Below are 21,620 nucleotides of genomic sequence, written 5' to 3' on the forward strand. Positions count from 1 at the left end.
ACACCAGCGAGCCCTGCTCACCAAACCCCCTTGGCAGATGAGCGGCATCGCTCTGTGGGGAAGCAATGAAGGAAACCTGGCAGAAACAGGGAAAATGCCTATTTCACAGATGGTAAAGTAGAGGGAAGCAGGAAAATCAGCGTGTCACAATGACCCCATGGCTGAGGGCCCAGCTGCCCACTCCAAACACCTTCTGGGTGCAGGGTACCCCCGTGCACCCAGCTCCATCCCCTGCCCGGCAGCAGGAGGAACAGGAGCAGCAAGGGGAGGAGGTTGGTTGTGGCTCCCTGCTCCCTCCAAGCGCCGCTGCTCAGCCACATGTGAGACCTCACGGGGGTGCTCTGGGACTTGGAGAGCGGCGCTGGCCCTGCCTGCAGGCACCCAGCACCCCGGGGAGCCAGCGCTGGCACCAACCCCAGCCCTGCTCCTCGCTCGCCAGGCTCAGCTCAGCCCCAGTCCCATCACAGAGCAGCTGTGGGATGCCTCCCTCACAACCAGCACCATAGAACTACCTTATGTCCTTTATTCCTTGTCTCTCAAGCTTTCTCCCAGCTGGATTTGCTCCCTATAAGCTTCAGATCCCGCAGCACCTTCCCAACTCATTCATTCGGGAATGGCCAGTGGCAGAGCTGTTCCTTGCCCACCACATCTCCGTCTGCCTGTGGCTTTACAGGAAGAGCTGTCCGCTCCCCTGGCTCCTGGGGGACATCCAGAGAGCCAAGGGGACATCCCAGGGGCAAGGAAAGGTCCTTGCTGCCTAATGCCCACCCCACACTACCTGAGCAGGTACTCGGGTTCAACTGAGAGCCCAGGGCAGCTAGCAACTGGGCAGGTTCAAAGCCAAGCCATGAGGTCAATCTGCAGGTGAGGTCCGTGAGTTGGAGCCCAAATCAGACATAAGCATTACCGCATCCGACCTAGAGACCAGCCATAACACAGCTCAAACTAGAACTAAAGCCCCTGGGCTGAGCTTAAATAGAGTTGCTGGGCCAGGGGCAGGATGGGAAGGGGTGTTCCAGGTGTGGCTCTTCAGGACCATTAAGGTTTATTAACACCCTCAGCGCCCTTTTAATGTTTTCCTGCCCATGGGGCTGCAGCTCTGCAAAGGGATTTATCCTAGAAAAGGTTTGTTTTCTCCTTTTTTAACTGCCTGCTTACTCAGAATGAGGATTATATCGAGATCTGCTGCTTATGGTAAGGGGGAGGTCTCACTGCTTCAGCTGGCAGGGAGCTGGGGCCACCCCAAGGCAGTGCCTGCACCCTGGGGTCCCATCCTTAGTGGGCTGGTGCTGGGGAGAGCAGCAGGTCCCAGCCCCTGGTTCAGATGGAGCACCCCAGGGTCCCTCTGTGCTCTGTCCCAGGGCTGCCACCAGCTCGGGTGCAATGTGATGACAGCAGAGACCTGAGCCAGGCCGATGTGACGCAGAGATGGCCGGCGGCATCCAGACTTTCCTTGTATCGGATGCTCCCACTTTCCGACCTGCTCCCGTGCAGGGAGCCTCGGGTGAAAGAAAATATAGAGAGGGCAGGTGAAGGACAAGGGCTTGGGTTACTGCTCCTCTCCAGCTGCCCTGCTCGCCACTAGGAACGTGTTTCTGGGTGCTCTTCCCCCCTCGCGCAGGCTTGTTTGGGGCTGGTGTCGGCTCTGGCCCCATGCCACCCTCTCCATCCCATCCCTGCCAGCCCCATCTCTCTGCTCCTCTTCCAGATGGCCCTTCCGAGCTCACACCTCCTGCGGCAAGAGGGTCCTGCAGGGAAGGGGACCCCCAGCCCTGTTGGGCTGTGGGGTGCTCGGAGAGACACTGCAATGGGAAAAGGGAGGAAGAAACCAGTCCCTGGCTCCCACTGTGACGAGAGCAGATGCTCAGGGAGGACAGACAGGGTGTAATTGCTTTATTCCTTATCTTTCCTTCATCCCTCTTTACTATTTGCCTCGTTTCCATTTTAAATGACTCCCCATCCTGTTTCCCAGTGGTTTTTTCCTGGTTCTCCCCAGGGCTGGAGCTCTCTGTGCCTTTGTTCCCCCCCGTCCCTGCTCTCCTCCCTCTCCCACCCTGCTGTTTGCTGCCGCTGAGCTCATTTCAGCTATTCCTTCACTTGGAACAGCCCATCCACTCTGTTGTCCTCCACCGAGCAAGCTGACAGGCTAATGAATGGCTTTGGATGGTAATTAGCAATGGAGTTGCTAATAATGAATTGCATTTCCATGTTAAGCGCTGCAGAGGAAAAGCAAGACCCTGCCATCACTGCCCCTTTGGGGGCTGCAGAAGGGCTTCGCTGCGATTTCACCTCCTCTGCCTCCATTCCCAAGGCTCCCCTGAGCAGAGTTTGTGAAGCAGCGATTAGAGGCAAGGGGGGAAGGTGCCCCACACCATGGAAAATGGGCCACGGGAGGCAGGAGCTGGGCCTGGGCCAGGAAATAAGGGCTGGAGGTTTCATCCAGCGCTGGGATCCATCCAGCTCACCCAGAGCCCTGGTGCTGTTGGCTCTTGGTGGCCACAAACCCTTCCCGTGCAAATCCTGAGGGATTTCTCAGCCCCCCGACTTCACACATGCTCTGTGGATGCTGCCGAAATCCTCCTTGGTTGTTTTCCCAGCATCTTTTGGAGGCAGCAGTTTCCCAGAGAGGTTTAATCCATCCCTGCCTGCCCGAGGAAGGAGCCAAGCGCCTGCTGCAGCGATGCCACAAAGAGCCGTCGAGCAGAAAGGGGGAGAAGCGATGTTGGTTTGTCTGGTATGAGCGAGGGACCCATGGTGGAAGCACAGCGAGTAGCCATGCACCGGGGGTGGGACTTGAGGGGTGCTCCAAGCTGGAATCTGGTGCTGGGGTGTCCTGCCTCAGTTTCCCCCTCTGTGTTAGCTGGGTCAGGAAGAGACGCTTCCATCCCCTTGGGTTTTCCTGAGGGTGCTCCTCTTAGATGGAGCATCCCATCCCAGGTGGGGAAGACGCCGGTGCTGTCCGCCATCACCTGCTGGACCCCCTGAAAGCTGCTTTGGGACCACAGGCATGGCCGCATCCTGCCCTGCCACAGCCCTCACTGCACTGCCATGGGATAGATTGATTTATTTATGTATTTTTCAAGCCCTGCTCAGACTGAAAACAATCCAGAGGCTGGTAAGATTTGCCTGCAAGGCAATACTCGGTGTCTTTCCACTGTGCAATGATCCCCTGAGCCATGGGGCACACAGGGGACAGGCAGGTGACAGGGGCAGAGGGGAGCCAGGGCAGGGACAGCACCTCTGCCCAGGGAAAGGATTGGGGGCAGAAAGGGGAGATCTCCCGGCCTGTGATGGGTATCTCGGGGATGTATCCAGTCAATGGGATGCTGACTCCTCGCTGGGGCCGTGGAGGTGAGAAGGGAGAGAGTGGAAGGAAGGAGGGAGAGGAATGCCATCCGCCAGGATTTCTCCCAAGAGCTTCTCTGATGGCTAATAAGGGTTGAGCTCAGGCTCCAAAGTACTTCCCGAAGTACCTGCTGCATCTCTGTGCCATCCCCGGGCACAGCATGGCCAGGACTCCTCATCCCACTGGGAATGCTGCTGGAGAGAGTGCAGGCAGACAGGCCAGCTGCCCGCACTCTGCTGACACTTGCAGTTAGCAGCTCGTCCTTGAGAGAAGGAAGCATGGAGAGAAGGGACCAGGTTCTCTTTAAGGGGGCAGGACTCCGGGAGCATCATGAAAGCAAAGAGTGAGCTTCTCCCTCTGCCTTGCCTCCTTCCCTGCCTGCTGCTTCCCTGCCTGCATGCTCCCGGAGAGGGACCTGGGCTCCCCTTTGCCTCCCGGCCTCTGGGTGCCGGGCAGGGATGAGAGCAGGAGCTGGGTGCTGGGATGTGAGGCTGAGCGAGGGGAGGAGGAGGAGGAAGAGGAGGGGAGGGCGAGGGGGAGGATCTGCTAATTACACAGAACAGCTCTGGGGGCTCTGCTGAAGTCCAGAATGAAGCAAAGAGCGGCAGAAGCAAGTGCTGCAGTGGGAGCGGAGCAGCATCACCAAGAGCCGGAGCTGGCTGGGAGCAACCAGGGGCACCCAGGGGATCCTGCAGCCCTGTATCCCCAGGGAACAGCCTCCGGCACAGCCACCGGCTCCTCTGCAGCCAGCACCGGGCCAGGAGAGGGGACGGGGCTGGAGGTCCCGCGGGCGCAGGGTTAAAGTCGGCCCTGCTGCAGGCTGGGCTGGAGGGCAGCGGAGCCCTGCTATGGTTCCGGGGGGCTAGGAGCCCGAGCAGATCCACCGGGAAGGGGTGAAGGATGGCTGCTGAAGGAGGGAGAGCCAAGCCCGTCACCCAGTCCAGGATGGAGAACTTCCGAAAGGTGAGGACATCAGAGGAGGAGAGCCCATTGCCCTTCCCCGACCTGCCGCCGGACGTGGTGGAGATGAAAGTGAAGGAGGGCAGCAAGATCAGGAACCTGATGAACTTCGCCATGGCCCAGATGGAGCTGAAGGGCAGGCGGCAGATCGTCTTCAGCGGCTGCGGCAGAGCGGTCACCAAGACCATCACCTGCGTGGAGATCATGAAGCGGAAGCTGGGAGGGCTGCACCAGGTCACCAAGGTGCGCTACAAAACCCTGCTGGAAGTCTGGGAGAACCAGGACCCGCTGCCCGGCGGCGCGGCGCAGAACCTGACCGTGCACAAGAACGTGCCCTCCATCTGCATCCTGCTCTCCCGAGACCCCCTGGATCCCAACCAGACTGGCTACCAGCCCCCGGAGCCCCAGCACGGGCTGGAGCCGCAGCTCGGCCAGGCAGGAGAAGACGTGTCCGGCTCCTCCACCAAGGGGCTGAAGCGGCCCCTGCCACCCCCCTGCGAGGAGCTGCTCACCAAGAAGCTGCAGGTACAGGTACCCGCTGGCCCGAGGGGCTCGGGGAGCACCGATCTCCAGCCAGACCATCACCACTGACCCACCACGTCCCGCCCTGGCCAGCCCCACGCTGGGTAGATGGTATGCTGGAGGAGTTTTGGGGTGGTTTTAGCTGCTTTGTGGTGGATAAAGGCAGTGTGAAGCTTGCTCTGGGGTCACCAATGTGCTGCAGGCTCTCCCCAGCGCATCCCCACTCGCTGCTGGGGGGTACCTTCTCCCCACGTTTGGGGTGAGGGTTAAAGGGTTAAATGCACCTGGTTATGAACTGAGGGTGTGTTGGGGGGAGCTGCTGACCCCACAGGGGCAATGCCACCCACCTCCAGCCACGTTCCTGCAGTGACTCCCATGGGTGCTGGAGCCTTTCGGCGCGGGGTGCTCGGGCCAGGGAAGGCGGCTGCACATCCTCACTCCCCGTCACTATGTCTCAGCCATCAGAGAAGACGGTTTGGCCCCAAGCTCGCTGGAGTAACACCTTCATCATCAAAACTGCTGCGATTACACTCGCCGAGGAGCTGTCAGGGTTATTAATGCTGGGCTCAGCACCCTGCGGTGCCGCCATCCATCCCGAATGAAGCACAAACAAGGAGACAGGTCGCTCTCTCCCTGCGGGACAGCACAGGAAAATAAACCAGCCCTCCTCCTCCTCCTTCCTCCTCTTCCGACATCGGATGTTCAGGTCTTTGCTCCTCTGGAGGCGTCTGTAGGGTCTGGAGCTGGGGTGAAGCGCCCGTCGGGAGCTGGGGGCAATGGGAGCGTTCAGGGGGTGGCTGTTGTGGCTGGATGCGGTGCCCAGCACGGGGAGGTTTTGGGGTTGTGGGTTGGTTCCTTGGGAAAGCGTTTTGGAGCAACATTCCTGCTTCTTCCAGGGGGTAAAGGGAGATGAATGGAAAATAAAAGCTCTTTAGAAATAGCTGGAATATGTCTATGGGAAAACACAAGGGATCGCTTTGGCTGCCGGCCGCGGCACGGATCAGCACAGCAAGGGCTGCTGCCGATCCAGGACAAGAGGATCCCAGCTGGAACCATGGGGGAACGGGATGGGGGCCTCCTGCGTGTCCCGGGAGCAGCCTGGCGAGGCAGGGAGGGGAGGGATGGGGAACGGGGTGAATTACATCGGCATTGTGAGCGTACCCTTCCCAAATGCCAGCCGGGAGCGATGCTGCCGAGCATCCCTTTTTGTCCAGGGCTTGCTTGGCTGGGAGCGGGAATGAAAGGAGCTGAGGGGAGCGAGGAGGAAGCAGGGGTCTGTTTTGTTTGGCAATGACCTTGTTATCTCCCCGTGCAGGCTCCCGCTTATCTCCCCCACTGCAGAGTGATTCACTGCACTTCTCTGCTGCTCTGTCCTTGAATATTAATTTCTATTGTAACTCTTCATAATGATTTTTGGTGGGTTTGGGGCTGCTTTGAGATCTGTCCCCCCGAGCCTCCTCTCCTTGGCGCAGACACCGCTCAGGTTCAACCCTCTGCCCCACACGCGAGCTGCAGCACCGGGGTCCAGGCTCCTATCCGGAATGTACTGAAAAATCAGGATAATGGATAAAACCTTTTGGAAGCGCTCTGATGGGAGCCTAAAGACTGTCGGCGCCACGGCAGCCCCCCAGCCCTGCCCGCTGCTGCCTCACGCTGCTCCCAGCCAACAGCAGCAATAAATCACTCATCTCTCGCTTATCTGTTAATGCGCAAACTGATTTTAAATCGATTTTACACACAGGCAGTCCCAATCTCAAAGGCAGGAGGAGCCTCTGAGGGGATTTTGTCCTCCTCATTCACTGCCTGCGCATCAAGGGTTTTCCTGCGTGACAGAGTGGTTAACAGAGACCATAACCCGAAATATGAAGCGTTTAGGTAGCGCGGTGACATCTGGCTCCCCGGCTCCTGCGGGGACACGGCGAGGGGACGATCCGCGCCGCAGAGCCCGGCACAGCCCCGGCCGCCTCAAGAACCACTCCTGGGGTGACGCCGAGCCCAGCAGCGGGGGGCACACGGGGCTATGGAGGCTGAGGGCAGCCAGGGGCTAGGTTTGGGGGACAACGAGGTAGCAGGAGAAGCCTTGTGGAGCGGATGGGGCCACGCAGAGCCGCGCTGCGCCCCATCTTCCTCTCGCTGCGAGCCGATCTCCGCCGTGAGGGCTGGCAGCACTGAGATCACCGCACCCCGCGCTCCCCCGTGGCCACCACCGCCACGGGCTGGGTGAACGGGGCCGGTTTTACCACAGAAACACCCCCCCTTCCCACGGCGGGTACAGCCCCGCTGCTCCCCGCTACCGCCCCGTCCCTACACACCACAAAATGGCGGCGGGCGGGCACCTCCCTCAGCCCCGCCCCTGCGGCTTCCCGCCCTCACGCGTGCGGCGCGGCGTGTCCCCGCTGAGCCGCCGTCGCCACCGCCTCCGTCCTTCCTTCCCGCCCGCCCGCCCTCGGTCCGGTGCCCGGTGCAGGAGCGAGCGGCGCCCGGTGCTGCCCCCCCGCCGCCATGCAGGCTGCCGCCGCGCTCCTCCGCCGCTGCGCCGTCTCCGGCCTCCGCGCTGCCGTGCGCCGGCCCGCAGGCCCCGCAGGTGAGCGGCCGCCCGCTTCCTTCACACCTTCCCCCCCACCACCACCCTCCGCACCCCGCCCGCCCGCCGGCCCCGGCCCCGCACACCCCGCCCCGGTTCCCCTCCCGCTCCCCGGGTGCCGCCGCGTCCTTGCGGTGACCCTCCGGTGTCACCCGAGGGCAGGCCGCGCCTGCGGCCCGCTGCGCGCCGCCCCGCCGGGCCCGGCCGCTGCCCCGCTGCCGCCGCCCGCCCCGGTAACCACCCCCCGGCCGTACCGGCCTCACCGCCGCGGGCCGGGCGCCGGGCCCCTTCCCCGGAGGCTGGAGCGAGGCCGGCGGCGCCGCTTTGCCGGGCCTCTCCTGAAGGTGACATTGACGGAGGTCGGCGGTGACCTCCGCAACCGGGCCGGGCCCCGAGCTCCCCCCGGCCCCGGCTTCCTCCCGCTGCCCTCATCAACACCCCAATTAGTCGGAAGGGGAGGAAAAGCGGCCGCGGGGCCTCCGTGCTGACCGGGAAGCCGGTGCTGGACACCCAGGCTGCGGCGAGACGGTGGCCGAGCCCCTCAATTAACAGCTAATTAACGGGCACGGGACCCGGTTAAACGCTCGGAGACGTGTGTGGGCTCTCGTGGGAGTTAAGCAGTTGCCGTAGGGACCATATTGCTGCTGCCTTTAAAAGACAACGTGCTGAATGGTGGTTGTGGTGGTTGTGTGCTGGGGTTCCTTGGGTCCGTCGTTAAAACCTTGTTTTAATTAACCCCCCGTTAAAGCCCGGTGCTCGCCGCCCCTCTGTGCTCCTGCGCACCCCGGCTGCGCCTGCCCTCCCTTCTCTGCCCCTTTGCTAACATGGAGCAGGCTCCGGGCTCTTCTTCCCCAAGGTCTTGTATTACAAACGCCTCACTTGACACTGCTGCCTTTTTCCAGTGCGTTAATGCAGATGAATGCTCCTCTGGATGAGGGTTTAATTCCGTGCTCATTACCAGGGAAAGCTGCCAAATTCTGGCACCAGGAGAAGCTTTGAAGTGTGGGGTTAGGTGGTTTTTAGGCTTCTGGTGCTCTTGAAGCTGGTTGAGTTCTCTTGCAAACACACCTCTGGAGACACAGCTTGCCCCCTTGGCTTCTTCCCTGAGGTGGGAATCTCCATGTGGATGGTGTGACTTCCACATGTGTGTGACCGTGACCTTGAGGGACCCCGGTGAAGTGCGAGGCACCATCTGGCTCCTGCCTCAGCTGTGCCAGGGTGAATCACAGAGTCCGGCCTCCCGGATAGAGATACGAGTGTTAGTGTGGGAGATAAACCAGGGAAAGATTGGAAAAGGCATCCTAGCAATCCATAATTCACAATCTTATGGTCTTTCTTATTTTTATTCAGCAGCCTTTTAGTCTAACCAAGTTGTTCCTTTGCTTAAGGCTAAAGGGAATGGTTTTGATAGGTGCTCAGTGGGAGAAGACTTTAGGGTTTTGACTTTGGAGGCATTTGAGGACGTGAATCTAGGCTCTTCTCAAGCAGGATTTGCTATTTCTCTGCAGGATTTGCTTTTGTGAGCAGGAAAGAAGGTGTTTCCCCTCAAACAAATGGCACTGGAGCATGTACATAGGAGTTCTCTTGCTCTGAGCACATGGTTTAGTGGAAAACCAGGGTCAAGGAGCTGGTTTGGAGCTGGGCAGAGGATGGGGAATCTCCTTCAGAACAGGAAAAGGGTGTCATAATTCTGGCTTGGCCTGAATTTGCCTTTCCCTTTCCTAGTTGTGGAGATAAACCAAATGAAAGTATTTTCCTGGCTTGGGAAGCACTGCGAAAACCAGAACCATGGCCGAAACCTTGAAGCACATGTTGAAAATCTGGGTTGTGTGCTGGTTGTGCTGTCATTTCGGGAGACTAAAGATACTCCTTGAAATTCCCAGGGTTCCTCCCATTATATTTTACCTAGAATCAGGCTGCTGGTTTGCACTGTGCCTGATCCCTACACTCTTCAAAGCAGAAGAATGTCTCTGGGAAGGCTGCAGAACAGCAGCTTGGTTTGGGGGCTTCTTCCTATTAATACAGCTTTGTAGCTGGCCAGCGTGAGGGGTTCAGGCAAGGAGAAGAAAGGAAGAGTGGCCTCTGAAGCAGAGCTCCATGCTGGCAAGGTCGTATCTAGTGTGTGACCTCTGCAAATATTAGTGGGGTGGAATTACCGGGAGGGAAGGAAGCGTCTCCAGGCAGGACCGGAGAGGCCCTGGAATGGCTCTGCTGCAGTGGAGCTGCCCGTACCCCGGGTTTAGTTACTTCTGGGAAACTGGTCCAACCTTTGTGGGTTAAAAAAAGGCCAAACTCACCCCAAAAAGGGATTTTTTTGGTAAAGAGCGGTGTTGAGGGAAGAAACGAGTTCAGAATCATGTCAACTGCTTTTGTCCATTGGAGTATGATCCACTTCTGTGCTTTATGAATTGTCAAATGTGAAGGCAGTTATAAACTTGGGAGTTTTAGCTTGCACAGGCACAGACAGCGGTGACTTCTGTCCTCCTTCAACCCCTCAGAAGCCTGTTGGAGGGACTAACTGTGGTCCCTTTGCTTTTGAGAGCTGTTGTATTTGGGGTCATGTCATTTAGTGCTAAAACCCCTTTAAAACAAGCCCTCATCAGCTCTGAACTCGTGCTGGAATCAGAAGCCCTGCAGAGGTTTGTTGCTATTGAGTCATCCCTCAAAATCAGCCTGTTGGTTGGGAAATCTGCTTTTCCTGGATTACAGAATCAGTCATGAAGCAATTGCAGGAGCAGGAAGAATAAGGCAGTGTATTCATCTCTAGTGGATAACGGTGTAACCAACAGGGTGTAGGGGTTTGGTCCTGAAGGAATGCCATGGCAAAACTCACCATGAGCACATCCTGAGGCTTTGAGAAGGGTCAAAGTGGGGAAGAGAACAACTGTGCTGATGGGGTACCTGTGTGGGATGTTTCTTTGGCTTCCTTGGCTCTGGGAAGAGGGAAAATTCCTGTGTCCTACAGAAACAGACCCCAGAAATCTTCTCATAAGCACTGGTTATACAGAATTGTTTTGCTCTTGCGTTTCCCCTCTCATTAAATAATCAAGCAAAGGGTTGGGAACACTTTGGGAGTCTGATGTAGATCAGAAAATACACACTTTGCCACCAGTCAAACCACCAATACTGAATAAGCTGTATCCATCCAGTGCATGTCCTGGCTGAGGACTGATCCACACTGACTGTAGCGAGTGAAATACCTATTTTCATGGCTTTTGATGTCTTGGTCAGGGCTAAAGGGCAATTTCTTCCTGTTTGCTCCAAGCCTCTTCCTCTCTTTCTGCACGCAGCTGTGCTGCCCGCCCGCTGCTACTCTCATGGGTCACAAGAATCAGATGAAGAGTTTGATGCTCGCTGGGTGACGTACTTCAACAAGCCAGATATTGATGCCTGGGAGCTCAGGAAAGGTGAGTGGAGTGAAAAGGGGGGTGTAACCACGGAGTAAATGGAATAATTCAGTGACCAGGAATAACAACCGGATTCGATTTCGCTGCTGGAGAGCAGGAAGAGGGAAAACTGGGAGTTAGAGGTAGGAGAGCAGTGCTGTGAATGCCCCACTGGGACAAGGCACTACGTGAGCCTGAGTTACGTGGCTGCTCCGTGCTCGTCCTGTTTGCTCTGAGCCTGTTGGACCGGGCAATGGCACCTCACCAACCACACGAGCAGGCTGCAAGGCTGCAGAATGAGGGCTATGACACGATGGGAATCAGGCTTTATAAGCTTTAGTGCCCCAGAACACACATTTCAGCACCTGGGTGGGTGGGAGAGAAACGTTTGCTCTGAGGAATGTGCATCTGAGCTGGGTTGTTGCCCTAGAGCATAACTACACACGTTTGAATTTGGACTTTGACCTAATGGCTTGGCTGTAACTCGTGCAGACTGGTGTCTCCCATTGTTATTTGCCAGCTCCTATTAAAGTACCCCAATTAGGGCTTAAAAATGGGTTTGTGTAACAGCCAGAGGGATCATTCCAGCATCACCTGGCTGAGGTACGGGCTGTCTTCCCTCAAAGGGAAGAGCCAGCAGTTGAGTTCTAGTTTCATGACACCTGTAGGAATGAAGTCATTTGGCATTCCTTAATGACTCCATAAGTGCTGTGGTGCAGACACTGACTCCTCTGGGGAGCGTGGATGAAACTGGCTCACTGGGATTTTATGAAATCCCCTTAAAATCTGCAGCAGTAGAGTAGGGAGAAGAGCAAAAGAAAACCCTTGGCTGGTTGTGTGTCCCCAAAATAGCAGTGAAAAGTCTAACCAGCTTCTAATAGTGACTGGTGTGGTGGTAAGACTCAATTCCTTCATGAGGCGAAGCGCAGTAATGCTCAGTAGGTTCCTTCTGATAGCACGATGGGTTGATGCCAAGTCCCTGTGGGTGTTTCACAGGCATAAACACGCTCGTGGGGTATGACCTGGTTCCGGAACCAAAGATCATCGACGCAGCGCTGAGGGCTTGCAGACGGTTAAATGACTTCGCCACTGCTGTCCGCATCTTAGAAGTTGTAAAGGTGAGTGGAACGGCAGCTCGGGGCTCGCTGCTGTGCTCTCACTGCCCAGAGCACTGCGTTTGCCTTGCTTTGCTCTCGGTGGTGCCAAGGAAAAGCACTAATTCCCACTGGCAGGGTCCGTAGCTTCGATGTGAGCATGTGCTTGGTGCCTTTTTGAGAGCCCTCAGCAGCACGGCTTCAGGTGGAACGTTCTTAGGTTGGTGTTTTCCTTCCCTGTTGCTGGCTTCGGTGGGAAAGTCTAAGGGTTTTTCTTCCTTTTAGTTCTAAAATAAGCATTACTAGAAATCCCTCGAGCAGAGGCAGCTTACCAGCTTCCTAAAGGGCTGAACACTGAGCTGCACGGGCTTGAAACCGAACAGAAACCAGCACCTTGAAACCGGAGTCCAGCCTTCACTTAGCAGGGAGTTAAAGAGGGTGGGCACGGAGGCAGGAGTCCTGTTTCAGTCCTGGAAGGCAGCAGCTCTGCTCTTCCAACTGCCTTTTTGTCCCAGGGGCTGAAATACACTTGCTTCAGACTGTTCTCCACAGTCAGTGGCTTCTGTATTTGCTATTCCTGCTCTCTGCATTCCTCTGCAGGACTGAAACTCTCTCAGGGTTTTTAGAGGCTGATGGAAGAATCTTTATGTGTTTTCCTTATCTCTTTTTGCATCCTTTGTCCCCACACCACCTAAGGGACAACTCAGGTGATCAGAACATGGGGACAGTAATATGCTCTTACTCAAGGGGTGCTGTTTTCCCCCTGATTTCCAAGCAAGTTGAATTCTTTCTCCCAGGCAGAGCTGGGCTGTGCTCTCCTGCCCTGCAGGAACTACCCTCATGAGCAGGAGGTGCAAACACACATCTGGATTGCAAACCTGGTGCTGTACGACAGTGGAAATAACACCATTCCTTTTCCTTCAGGACAAGGCAGGACCTCACAAGGAAATCTATCCTTACGTTATCCAGGAGCTTAGACCAACTTTGAGTGAACTGGGAATCTCCACTCCAGAGGAACTGGGCCTGGACAAAGCATAAACCTTATTGGTAAGGGATGCTGTTGCTGCAGAGAGTCTTGGCACAGGACTTCTGTACCCCAAAACTCCCCTGGCAAGGGGACAGTCCCCTTCCCTGCCTTCACAAGGTCGAGTTTGTAGGGTGGTTCTCCAAATACCTCTATAACTACAGGTCTCCTGGAAAAGGTGCTAACACTTCTCCAGGAAGGCTTGGGAAGGGATGGAGTGGTTGGCCTCCATTCCCAACACCATCCAGGTAGTTGCCAAGACAGTGGGTATTGCAGCATGCTCAGCAGCTTGTCCCCAAAAGTGTTATTTAGCAAATGGCAGGATCATTTCCATGGGGATTGCACAAACTTTTGTGTCATTGTCACAATTTACAACACTGGGAGACCCTGATTATAGCTTATGGTAGAAAACGAGCCTCACTCACGGTGGTCACCCAACAACACTGGAGTTTCTTCATGTTACACTCAAAATAGCATCTCTTGTGTGATGAAACCCTGCTTTGGAGGGCTCCCTGCTTACAGATCAGCTGGAGCAGGGCCACAGCTTCACTGAATATCCTTTATTTCAGGAGTGGTGCCTGATGAAACAGCCCCAAGAGTTGGGAAACCACTTAAATTACTGTCTTTTAGAGCTTCGGAGTACTTGAGAACAACTATACAAGGCATTTAGCTCCCCAGCCTCTTGGATGAGCCCCCGGGACACTCGGAGGAGGTCCTGGGCTGCTGCTTTGATGCCTTCTCTGTTGTTTTCCATTGCAGGTGCGTTACTCAAGCATTTCACTGATGCCACTTGATTGTACACAGCCGCCTGGAGGCACAAGTGTGAAAATCTGACCTTATTTCAAATAACTTCTTCCTTTATTGAGTCACAATGGTCGTGATGGGGAGTTGGACCTAATAAAGGAAAACCTGGTTTGACTGATGTGGCGGCGCTGCTCGTGTCGTTATTTCGAGGGGGCTTTTATGGGGAAAAGGAGGAAATAAAGGGCAAAATGCTCTTTCAAGAGTGTGTAAATCCGGATTTTCTTGCAGTGTCCATGGAACTTCCACCATGGGGAAGGGAAGAACCTCTCTGGAGGGCGCAGTGACCCTCCGGTACCCACAGCTTTATGGAGGAGGAGAACACGGGCTCCTAGAACCTCCCCCCTGCCCTTGGAGGAGCCGCTTCCCTGCAGGAAGCTCTTGGCGGGGCGGGAGCCTCCCGTTTGGGCTCCTGCGCTGCCCCTGCAGCGCCGGGCACCGCTCCCGGGCTGGATATTGCTTTGAAGAGCCCGTTTCCCACCGCGGTTCTGGCGCAGGCGGGGGCGTTGGGGCAAAAAAAGGTGGAAAAGGGAATTTTGTGGGGGTTTTCCGCACCAAAAAAGGGGATTTTCCCAGGAAAACGGGGGCTGATGAGGGAAGCGCGTCCCCGCGCCCTGGTCCTTATCCCTAGGCGGGCTCCATGCGCGTGCGCGGCAGGCGGAGGGGCGCGCCACCTCCCCGCCTCCCATTGGCTGGGCTCTGCCGCCGCCGCGCTCTGCCATTGGCGGGTGAGGGGAAAGGGGCGGGGCGACGGGCGGCCATGGCGACAGGCGGCGGAGGAGCCGGTCCCGGTGCGGGCAGAGCCGGAGGGCGGCGGAGCCCGGGGGTGCGTGCGCGGCCGGGGGGCTATGGGGCTATGGGGCAAGTGTGGGGCTGGGGGTGTGCATGGGGCTATGGGGCAAGTGTGGGGCTGGGGGTGTGCATGGGGCTATGGGGCAAGTGTGGGGCTGGGGGTGTGGGGCGGTATGGGGCTGGGGTGCATGTACAGGGAGCGGTACGGGGTATGGGGCTGGGGTGTACGCATAGGGCAGTATGGGGTGTCGTATAGGGTGTTGGGGCAGTATAGGGTAAGTGCATCATGGATGTAGGGCAAGGGTACACGTATGGGGCAGTATAGGGTATGTGCATGGGGCTGGGGTATATGCATAGGGTGCAGTATGGGGTAGATGCATCATGGGTATAGGGCTGGGGTATGTGTGTAGGGCAGTATAGGGTATGTGCATGGGTGGTATAGGGCTGGGGTATGTGTGTGGGACAGTATAGTTTTGTGTGCATAGTGGTGGTATAGGGCTGGGGTACGCGTGTGGGGCGGTACAGGGTATGTGCATGGGTGGTATGGGGCAGCACAGGGGGGCACAGGGTGCGGGCAGGGCTTTGGTGCCTGCCCGGTTAATCCCACAGCTCCCTGTGCACAGGGTTATTCCCATGGGTAAGGCTCTGTCGTGCTAATTCCAGCTTCAGACACACACTAATCCTGGCTGTGCTCTCCCATCACTGCCCCAGGCCTCTGCCTTGTTGCTTCATTAACTGCTCCCTCTAATTCCTGCACGAAGAGAAGCTTGAAAGGCTCAAAACCTGTGGAGAAACTAAACCCAACGATCCCTATATTGCATCTGATGAACCTGCGCATTAAATCTTCTCCATCCCTTCTTCTCCGGGGTATTATTGGAGTTAGGCTTGCAAAGGACCTGCTGGCCACCATGTCTGCTTTTAATTCAGCATTGCTATTCCCAAACAATCCCTTCCTCCTCTAATAGATCTGCTTATTCCTTTTCCTCTCGCTCCTCCAGGGCTGGGGAGTTGGAGCCAGAGTGGAAATTCCTAGGAATGACCAGATGCTCCCAGATGACTCTGTGTTACTTCATCCCCATAGAGAGATGCTACTAACTGTGTGTCTTTCCCTACCTTTGTAGCTGCCGTGGGCTGAAAACAAGAGGCTGAGCAAGGCGGCGGATGCGGTGGAGAAGAAGGGGCCGTACATCGTGAGCAAACCCCCCTCCATCCACGCCAAGCTCAGTAAGTGATGCTCCGGGGGCTCTGCCGGGATCTGGGGAGTCGCTTGCACCTCTCCAAGCCTGGTTTGTTCCTTGGTGGGCTCACAGCACGACCCCCGGGGAGCTGTTTCAGCTCTGCCCTGTGTTGCAGAGCGGCAGCGCGAGCTGGCGAAGGCGGTGCTGCGGAGGCAGGGGCTGCTGGGGGCACCCGCGCCAAACCCGAAACCAGCACCAAAAAGGTTTGAGCCTCTTTCTGCTTCTTTACGTTCCTTGGGGAGACTAGGATACTCCAAAAGGAGATGAGGAGCTTCTCTGCTGGCTCCGTTGTGGCCAGCAAGCATCTGATATAGTAACAGGAGCAGGGGGCCACGCTCCTCCTTCTCCTTGTTCTGGGGATGGTTTGGTGCTGAGCTAAGCCTGGAGCTTTGCTGGAGTTTATTCATAGTTGGTGGGGTTGGGAAGGGAGGTTCAGGACCGGGATCCCTGCCCTGGCTCCTCAATCCATCAGCTCCAGGGCTGGATTCCCACACCAAAATGCCTGTCATGGGCCAGCTCTTTGCTTCCCTGCAGGTCAGTCAAGTTTAACAAGGGCTACACGGCGCTGAGCCAGACGGCGGATGAGAACCTGCTCTCCCTCGATTCGGATAGGTGGGGATTGGGGGAATATCGTGGGATTTTGGGATTGGGCTCAGAACTGTCTTCTCCCCCTGTCCCCCCTGAGATTCCCGTGTGTGCATCCCACACACAGATGCTGCTTCCCGGCTGGCTCTGACCGTTTCCTTCTTCTCTTAGTGACGAGGAGCCAGGATCCAGATGTTCCTCAGGCTACTCCTCCGCTGAGGCAAGTGCAGGGCTCTGACCGCTGGGGCTCCCTCGCACCTCGAGGCTCTGTGTAGGGGTGTGTGTTGGGGTGCTGCACCCCAGGAGAAGCTCTTTGCTCTTTTGCTTTCTCCTTCTCTGTTTGTGCTGCTTCTCCCCATGAAAGGCACGGGAGGCAGGAGGAGATGCCCTTTTTCCTTGCAGCCCTTCCCTTTGCAAGCCCTAAACTTGAACTAACCCAGGACTGATTTGGACCTCTTCCATGTCCCCCCCAGCAGGTGAACCAGGACCTGAGCCGGCAGCTGCTGCAGGATGGGTACCACCTCGACGAGGTCCCCGATGATGAGGATCTGGATCTCATCCCCCCGAAACCCGTCACCTCCTCTTCTTGCCCCTGTTGTTTCGGAGACAACGTCTCCTGTGTGATCCAGTAGACGATGCTCAGCCGGGGCTGTGCAAGAACAGGTCACAAACCAGCACTTTCTTTGTCCCATGGGATGGCTGTTGGTGCCCGTGTCCACGCTGGGACAGGGACACAAGGACCAAACGATGCTGCGCTGCTTCTCGTGGCGAGCAGCAGCCACCAACCCACCCCAGAGGACTTTTCCTTCTGCTCAGCAATAGCAGGGAGAGGTGCACAGTGATGTTTAGGTGGCCTGGATGGGACCAGTCACCCGGTTGGGGTGCAGCAGAGCCCAGGCACCTCCCAAGGAGTGTAAAAGGGGAAGGACCTGGGATGTGCAGCAGCAGATGCTCCCTGCTTTGCGTCACCTCTTTTCCTCCTTTAATTGGCCGTGGTGAGGTTTAGGACCTGGCCCCAGCCATGGGTTTTCCTACCCTAATGATGGTCATTGATTACTGCTGGGTTCCCTCCTCCCAAAGCCTGGGCTGAGCTGACCCAAAGCTGGCAGCTCCGATGGAGACGTGGGGACCCCAATGGAGCAGGCTGAGCTTTAGCTGTGTGCATTGTTACATCCACCCGCAGCCACTGCGCACGCTGGGACCTCCCTGTCCTCTCTCTGCCCCTCGAGGACCCACTAAGGTCTGGCTTTGGAGCTGGTGGCATGTTCCAGTTGTCCCCAGAGCTGCTCTGATGGAGGCGAGGGGCAGCCCAGACCCCCCGTGCTCTGTGCAGCTCCTTTTGGGTGCAGGTTTGGGGGGTCTTGGGGCTCTGCTGTGAACCTTAAAAGCTGCCTTAAATCATGGTCCTGCTACTACATAGAGGACAATCAGCTGCTTAGAAAGAAACCTTATTTAAATAGTTCATGTCTAGAGACCTGAACTGTTGGTTTTGGGGTGTGGTGTTGTATTTTACTCATTCAAGGGAGCACTTAATAAACTGGATCTTGTTACTCAGACGCTGTGTTGGTGCTGTGGCGGAGGCTGAGCCCCACAGCCCTGCTCGGGGGGCTCCTTCCCACACCCCAGCGCGCTTTCAGAGTGGTGCCTTTTCCCCTGTCACGTTTTACCCTGGTGGCACATTCTCGGTGCCAGGGGGACGCCAGGGCCACCCCATCCTCCTGCTCCCCGAGCCCCCAGTGCTCCTCCCCATCCTGCTCCTCCTCCCCACACCACGCTGCCCTGCACCGAGGACAAAGTCACCTCTTTATTCACAGCACCGGAGGCTCTCAGCTCTGTCACCCCACCAAAGAGCCCCTTTTACAGCCGGGGAAGGGGTGACACGGCTCGGAGGACTCCCTGCCATGGGTCTGCTCCTCCTGCTTCCCGGAGCAGCAGGAAGCCTCAGCATCACAGTGGCAGCAGCTCCTAGAAGCCGGGCAGAGATGCTCGAGAGCTGGGGTGCAGAGCTCCGGCCTCCTGCTGCTTCTCAGCAAGAAATGAGTGGAAATACATGAGTCACTGTGTGGCATCGGCAGCACCCTGAGGGATTAATGCTACGGGGACATGGCTCATGAGGAGGGGAGATGCTCTTCCTCTGCACGCTCTGCTCCATGCCACGTCCAAGGAGCTGATTCATGGAATTGCTCTTTCTCTACACCAGCTGGGGCTGGTTTGGGGGTTTAATAGGTTAAACTTCCAAGCGAGATGCCGTTGCCCAGGTCAGTTTCTATCTACTCCAATGTGGATGGGGGGAAGCGCCCCGGCTCGGCTCAGAGGAGGCAGCAGGCTCGGAAGAGCAGCATCCCATCGGGAGAGGAGAGCTGGAGCGAGACGCTCTCGTTGGCCGAGATGAAGAGGACGGAGCCCTGGCACAGGGGGATCTCGGAGGCCGCGGCCGTGGAGGTGCCCACGGCTGCCCCCTGGATCACCAGCAGGATGCTGGCAGAGTCCACGGCGGAGAGGAGGTACAGCTTGATGGAGGACGGGATCTGCAAGGGAAAGGGTCACCGCGGCTTGAGCCTCCCCATTCCCACCCAGGGACTGAAGCCGGGGACACCCAAACCCTCCTCCTGGTCCTCCCTCTGCCCAGAGCTGCTGGAGAAGGTGATGGAGCTCTAGGCAGGGGGAACAGGAGGTGGCCCACACAGCTCCAAGCATCCCTCCATCCTCACCAGCTACAAGTGAGCAAGAGCACAGCCGAGACGGGATGAAGCCAGGGTGTCCACCTCCGTGTCCACAAAGCATCCCCACCACTGCTCACCTCTATCCTCATGATGGCAAAGTCTGGCACAGGCGGGTCATAGAGGTAGACGTTGGGATCGAGCTGGCTCTGCGCCGCCGGGAAGATCTTGGAGCTGCTGGGTGCTGGCGTGTAGTTGAGCATCTCGCACAGGGTGAGGACGTCGATGAACTTGGGGGTGAGCCCGGCACGCACCGTGTTGTCAGAGCACGCCATGCACTCCACACAGTCTGTGGGGACAAAGCAACACCCTCAGCCCACCTCCGTGCCCCAGCCTTGTGCTGGAGACCACGGTCCCCCTGGGGAGGGTGCTGGGAAAGCCCACCACGGTGCTCACCTCCGTGCAGGTAGGCGTGGGGCTCGTTGGCTCCCAGGAACATTGCCTCTCCCGGCTCCAACCTCACCAGGTTCAGGAAGTAAATGGTGAAGCAGCCGATGTCCCCCGGGTACTGGGAGTGCAGCCGCAGCAGCAGGTCCCCGTTGCTCCCCGACGTGTCCTTCCCTTCTGCCACTGCAAGGCACCAGGCGCAACAGTGGGGATGGAGCTTTGGGGTGCCCCATCCCTTCCCCTTGAACACAGCCCCCCCCAAACCCCATGCTGGGGGCCGCAGCGGGGCCCCACCTTCCTGGGAGATCCTCTTCACCAGCATGTTCAGCTGGTCCACGAAGAACTTCTTCTCGCTCTTCATGAGGCGGGTGAAGCAGACGCGGAGGGCGGCTGACACGCCGCGGGGGTCATCACTGCCGCTGCGCTCCAGCTGCTCCGCCGCCACCTCCCCGATGAGCGCCCGCAGCTCGGGGACGCCTCAGGACAGCACACGTCAGTCCTCAGCCCCGCACCCCCATCCCGCCCCACCGGCACTCCCATCCCGCCCCACTGCCTGCCCCATCCCGCCCCACTGCCTGCCCCATCCTTACTCTGGAGGAAGGAGACGATCTCAGCCACCGGCCGGAAGCCGCACAAGCCCTCGAAGGGGGTGAGAGCAATGGCCATCTCCGGCTTGTGGTTGGCATCGGGATAGTGCTCCGGGAACTGGGCGTGCAGCTTCGCTGCCAGCTCCTGGAGAGGGGACAAAGGGGCTGAGTGACCTCCACAGGGACCAGCCAGGGCTGCCAGCCCAAGCCGGGGGTCTCCCCTTACCTTGTTGGGGTGCGCCTGGATGGAGAGGGCAGTGTTGACAGACAGCACCTTGAAGAGGAAGGGGAGATGGCCCTGGAAGGTGTCCTTCACCTTTGCCCCCAGGCACGCGGGGTTGTCGGCGATCCACTGCCCCAGCGTCTTCTGGGGGATGCGGTTATCCCGGATGATGGCGTCGCCACGGGGGTGTGCGCCCATCCAGAGCTGCGGGACACACACAGACACATGGACACGTGGATGGATGGATGGATGGACCAGAGCCGGGCAGCCAGCGGGGATGACTTGGGCTTTTCTGGAGGCTGTTTGGCAAGTGATGCGGCCAAGGAGCTCCCTCGGGGGCTGAGTCACGCCGGGCTTCTCCTCTCCTCCTGCCCGGGGTATAGGAGATCCTCCTGGGCTATAGGGGATCCTCCACATCCCTCCTGGGCTATAGGAGACCCACATCCCTCCTCGAGCTATAAGGGATCCACATCCCTCCTGGGCTATAGGGGATCCTCCACATCCCTCCCGGGCTATAGGGGATCCACATCCCTCCTGGAGCTATAGGGGATCCTCATCCCTCCCCGAGCCGGCCTGACCCAGGATGGTGAGAACCGCAGCAGGTTGGGATGTCCGGGCAGACGGAAAGGCCTCTTACACAGGAGGGCCACAGGCATGGGCACTCACCTCGGCGTAGGGCTGGTCGGGCTGGATGTGGACCAGGGGGTCGCTGCTGGCCAGCAGCTTGGCCACCTCGCTGGCCAGCCCCACCTTCCCCCAGGTGTAGTTCTGCACGGTGCAGGACAGCGGGAACACTGCGGGGGGACACGGGGCATTGGGGAAGGGGGCAGAAATAACCCTCTGCCCCCCACAACCCTCCCGGCGCTCGGTGGGGGCCGAGGACTGTCGATGGGGAGAGCGTATATTGAGGGAGACGCGGGGGTCCCCGCGGAGCCCCAGGGGGTGCCCTGCCCGCCCCACGGCCCCGCTCCCCGGCCCGGCTCACCGCGGATCTCCGCCATGGCGGGGCAGGCCGGGACCCCGGCGGCGGCTCCGGTCACGGCTCCGGCTCCGCCTCCCGCCGGCCGGGCTGGGCGGGGCTGGGCAGCGCCTTACGCGCACCCTATAGAGGCCATAGGGAGCGCGGTGCGGGGCTGGCACTGCCCGCTGCGGGGCTCACGGGCGGTGTTCTATAGGGGACACTCTATAGGGGTTATTGCACAGGGGGTGTTCTATAGGGCACAGTCTATAGGGGACTATGAGCCCGCTAGTGACCTCCCTGCAGAGCCCGCCCCCCCCATAGGCGCCCCTATAGGGCGCGGCATTCCCTATAGGGTTAACCCCCCCCTTTTCCCGCGCTATAGGTGGTGGCGCCGCTGTGACGTCACAAGG

The 21,620-nt window shown here is 58.2% G+C and overlaps 4 protein-coding genes across 6 annotated transcripts; 3 read left to right on the forward strand and 1 right to left on the reverse strand.

Moving 5' to 3' along the window:
* Window positions 1–1,865: 1,865 nt before the first annotated feature.
* RPP25 (ribonuclease P and MRP subunit p25) lies at window positions 1,866–5,768 on the forward strand. The gene has a single exon (XM_030498403.1). The coding sequence runs from the start codon at window positions 4,247–4,249 to the stop codon at window positions 4,895–4,897; it is 651 nt and encodes a 216-aa protein (XP_030354263.1). The 5' UTR covers window positions 1,866–4,246; the 3' UTR covers window positions 4,898–5,768.
* A 1,398-nt stretch (window positions 5,769–7,166) lies between these two features.
* LOC115613231 (cytochrome c oxidase subunit 5A, mitochondrial) lies at window positions 7,167–13,839 on the forward strand. Its single transcript, XM_030498407.2, has 5 exons — window positions 7,167–7,412; window positions 10,703–10,819; window positions 11,795–11,916; window positions 12,817–12,939; window positions 13,676–13,839. Exons 1-4 carry the CDS (start codon window positions 7,331–7,333, stop codon window positions 12,928–12,930), a joined length of 435 nt encoding a protein of 144 aa, XP_030354267.1. The 5' UTR covers window positions 7,167–7,330; the 3' UTR covers window positions 12,931–12,939; window positions 13,676–13,839.
* A 623-nt stretch (window positions 13,840–14,462) lies between these two features.
* Window positions 14,463–17,886, forward strand: FAM219B (family with sequence similarity 219 member B). 2 transcript variants are annotated; one of them, XM_030498405.1, is made up of 6 exons: window positions 14,463–14,543; window positions 15,631–15,733; window positions 15,863–15,950; window positions 16,282–16,359; window positions 16,504–16,552; window positions 16,806–17,886. In XM_030498405.1, exons 1-6 carry the CDS (start codon window positions 14,478–14,480, stop codon window positions 16,962–16,964), a joined length of 543 nt encoding a protein of 180 aa, XP_030354265.1. In that variant the 5' UTR covers window positions 14,463–14,477; the 3' UTR covers window positions 16,965–17,886. The 2 variants fall into 2 exon arrangements, with proteins under 2 accessions (XP_030354265.1, XP_030354266.1); XM_030498406.1 differs by having other exon boundaries at window positions 16,809–17,886.
* Window positions 17,887–18,122: 236 nt separating this feature from the next.
* Window positions 18,123–21,616, reverse strand: MPI (mannose phosphate isomerase). 2 transcript variants are annotated; one of them, XM_030498398.1, is made up of 8 exons: window positions 21,235–21,616; window positions 20,916–21,043; window positions 20,253–20,453; window positions 20,030–20,171; window positions 19,734–19,916; window positions 19,449–19,622; window positions 19,133–19,341; window positions 18,123–18,860 (listed from the first exon to the last, which is right to left on the reverse strand). In XM_030498398.1, exons 1-8 carry the CDS (start codon window positions 21,248–21,250, stop codon window positions 18,642–18,644), a joined length of 1,272 nt encoding a protein of 423 aa, XP_030354258.1. In that variant the 5' UTR covers window positions 21,251–21,616; the 3' UTR covers window positions 18,123–18,641. The 2 variants fall into 2 exon arrangements, with proteins under 2 accessions (XP_030354258.1, XP_030354260.1); XM_030498400.1 differs by lacking the exon at window positions 19,734–19,916 and having other exon boundaries at window positions 21,235–21,505.
* Window positions 21,617–21,620: the final 4 nt, after the last annotated feature.

This window comes from Strigops habroptila, chromosome 9, assembly GCF_004027225.2.
Source record: "Strigops habroptila isolate Jane chromosome 9, bStrHab1.2.pri, whole genome shotgun sequence".
Classification (NCBI taxonomy): domain Eukaryota; kingdom Metazoa; phylum Chordata; class Aves; order Psittaciformes; family Psittacidae; genus Strigops; species Strigops habroptila.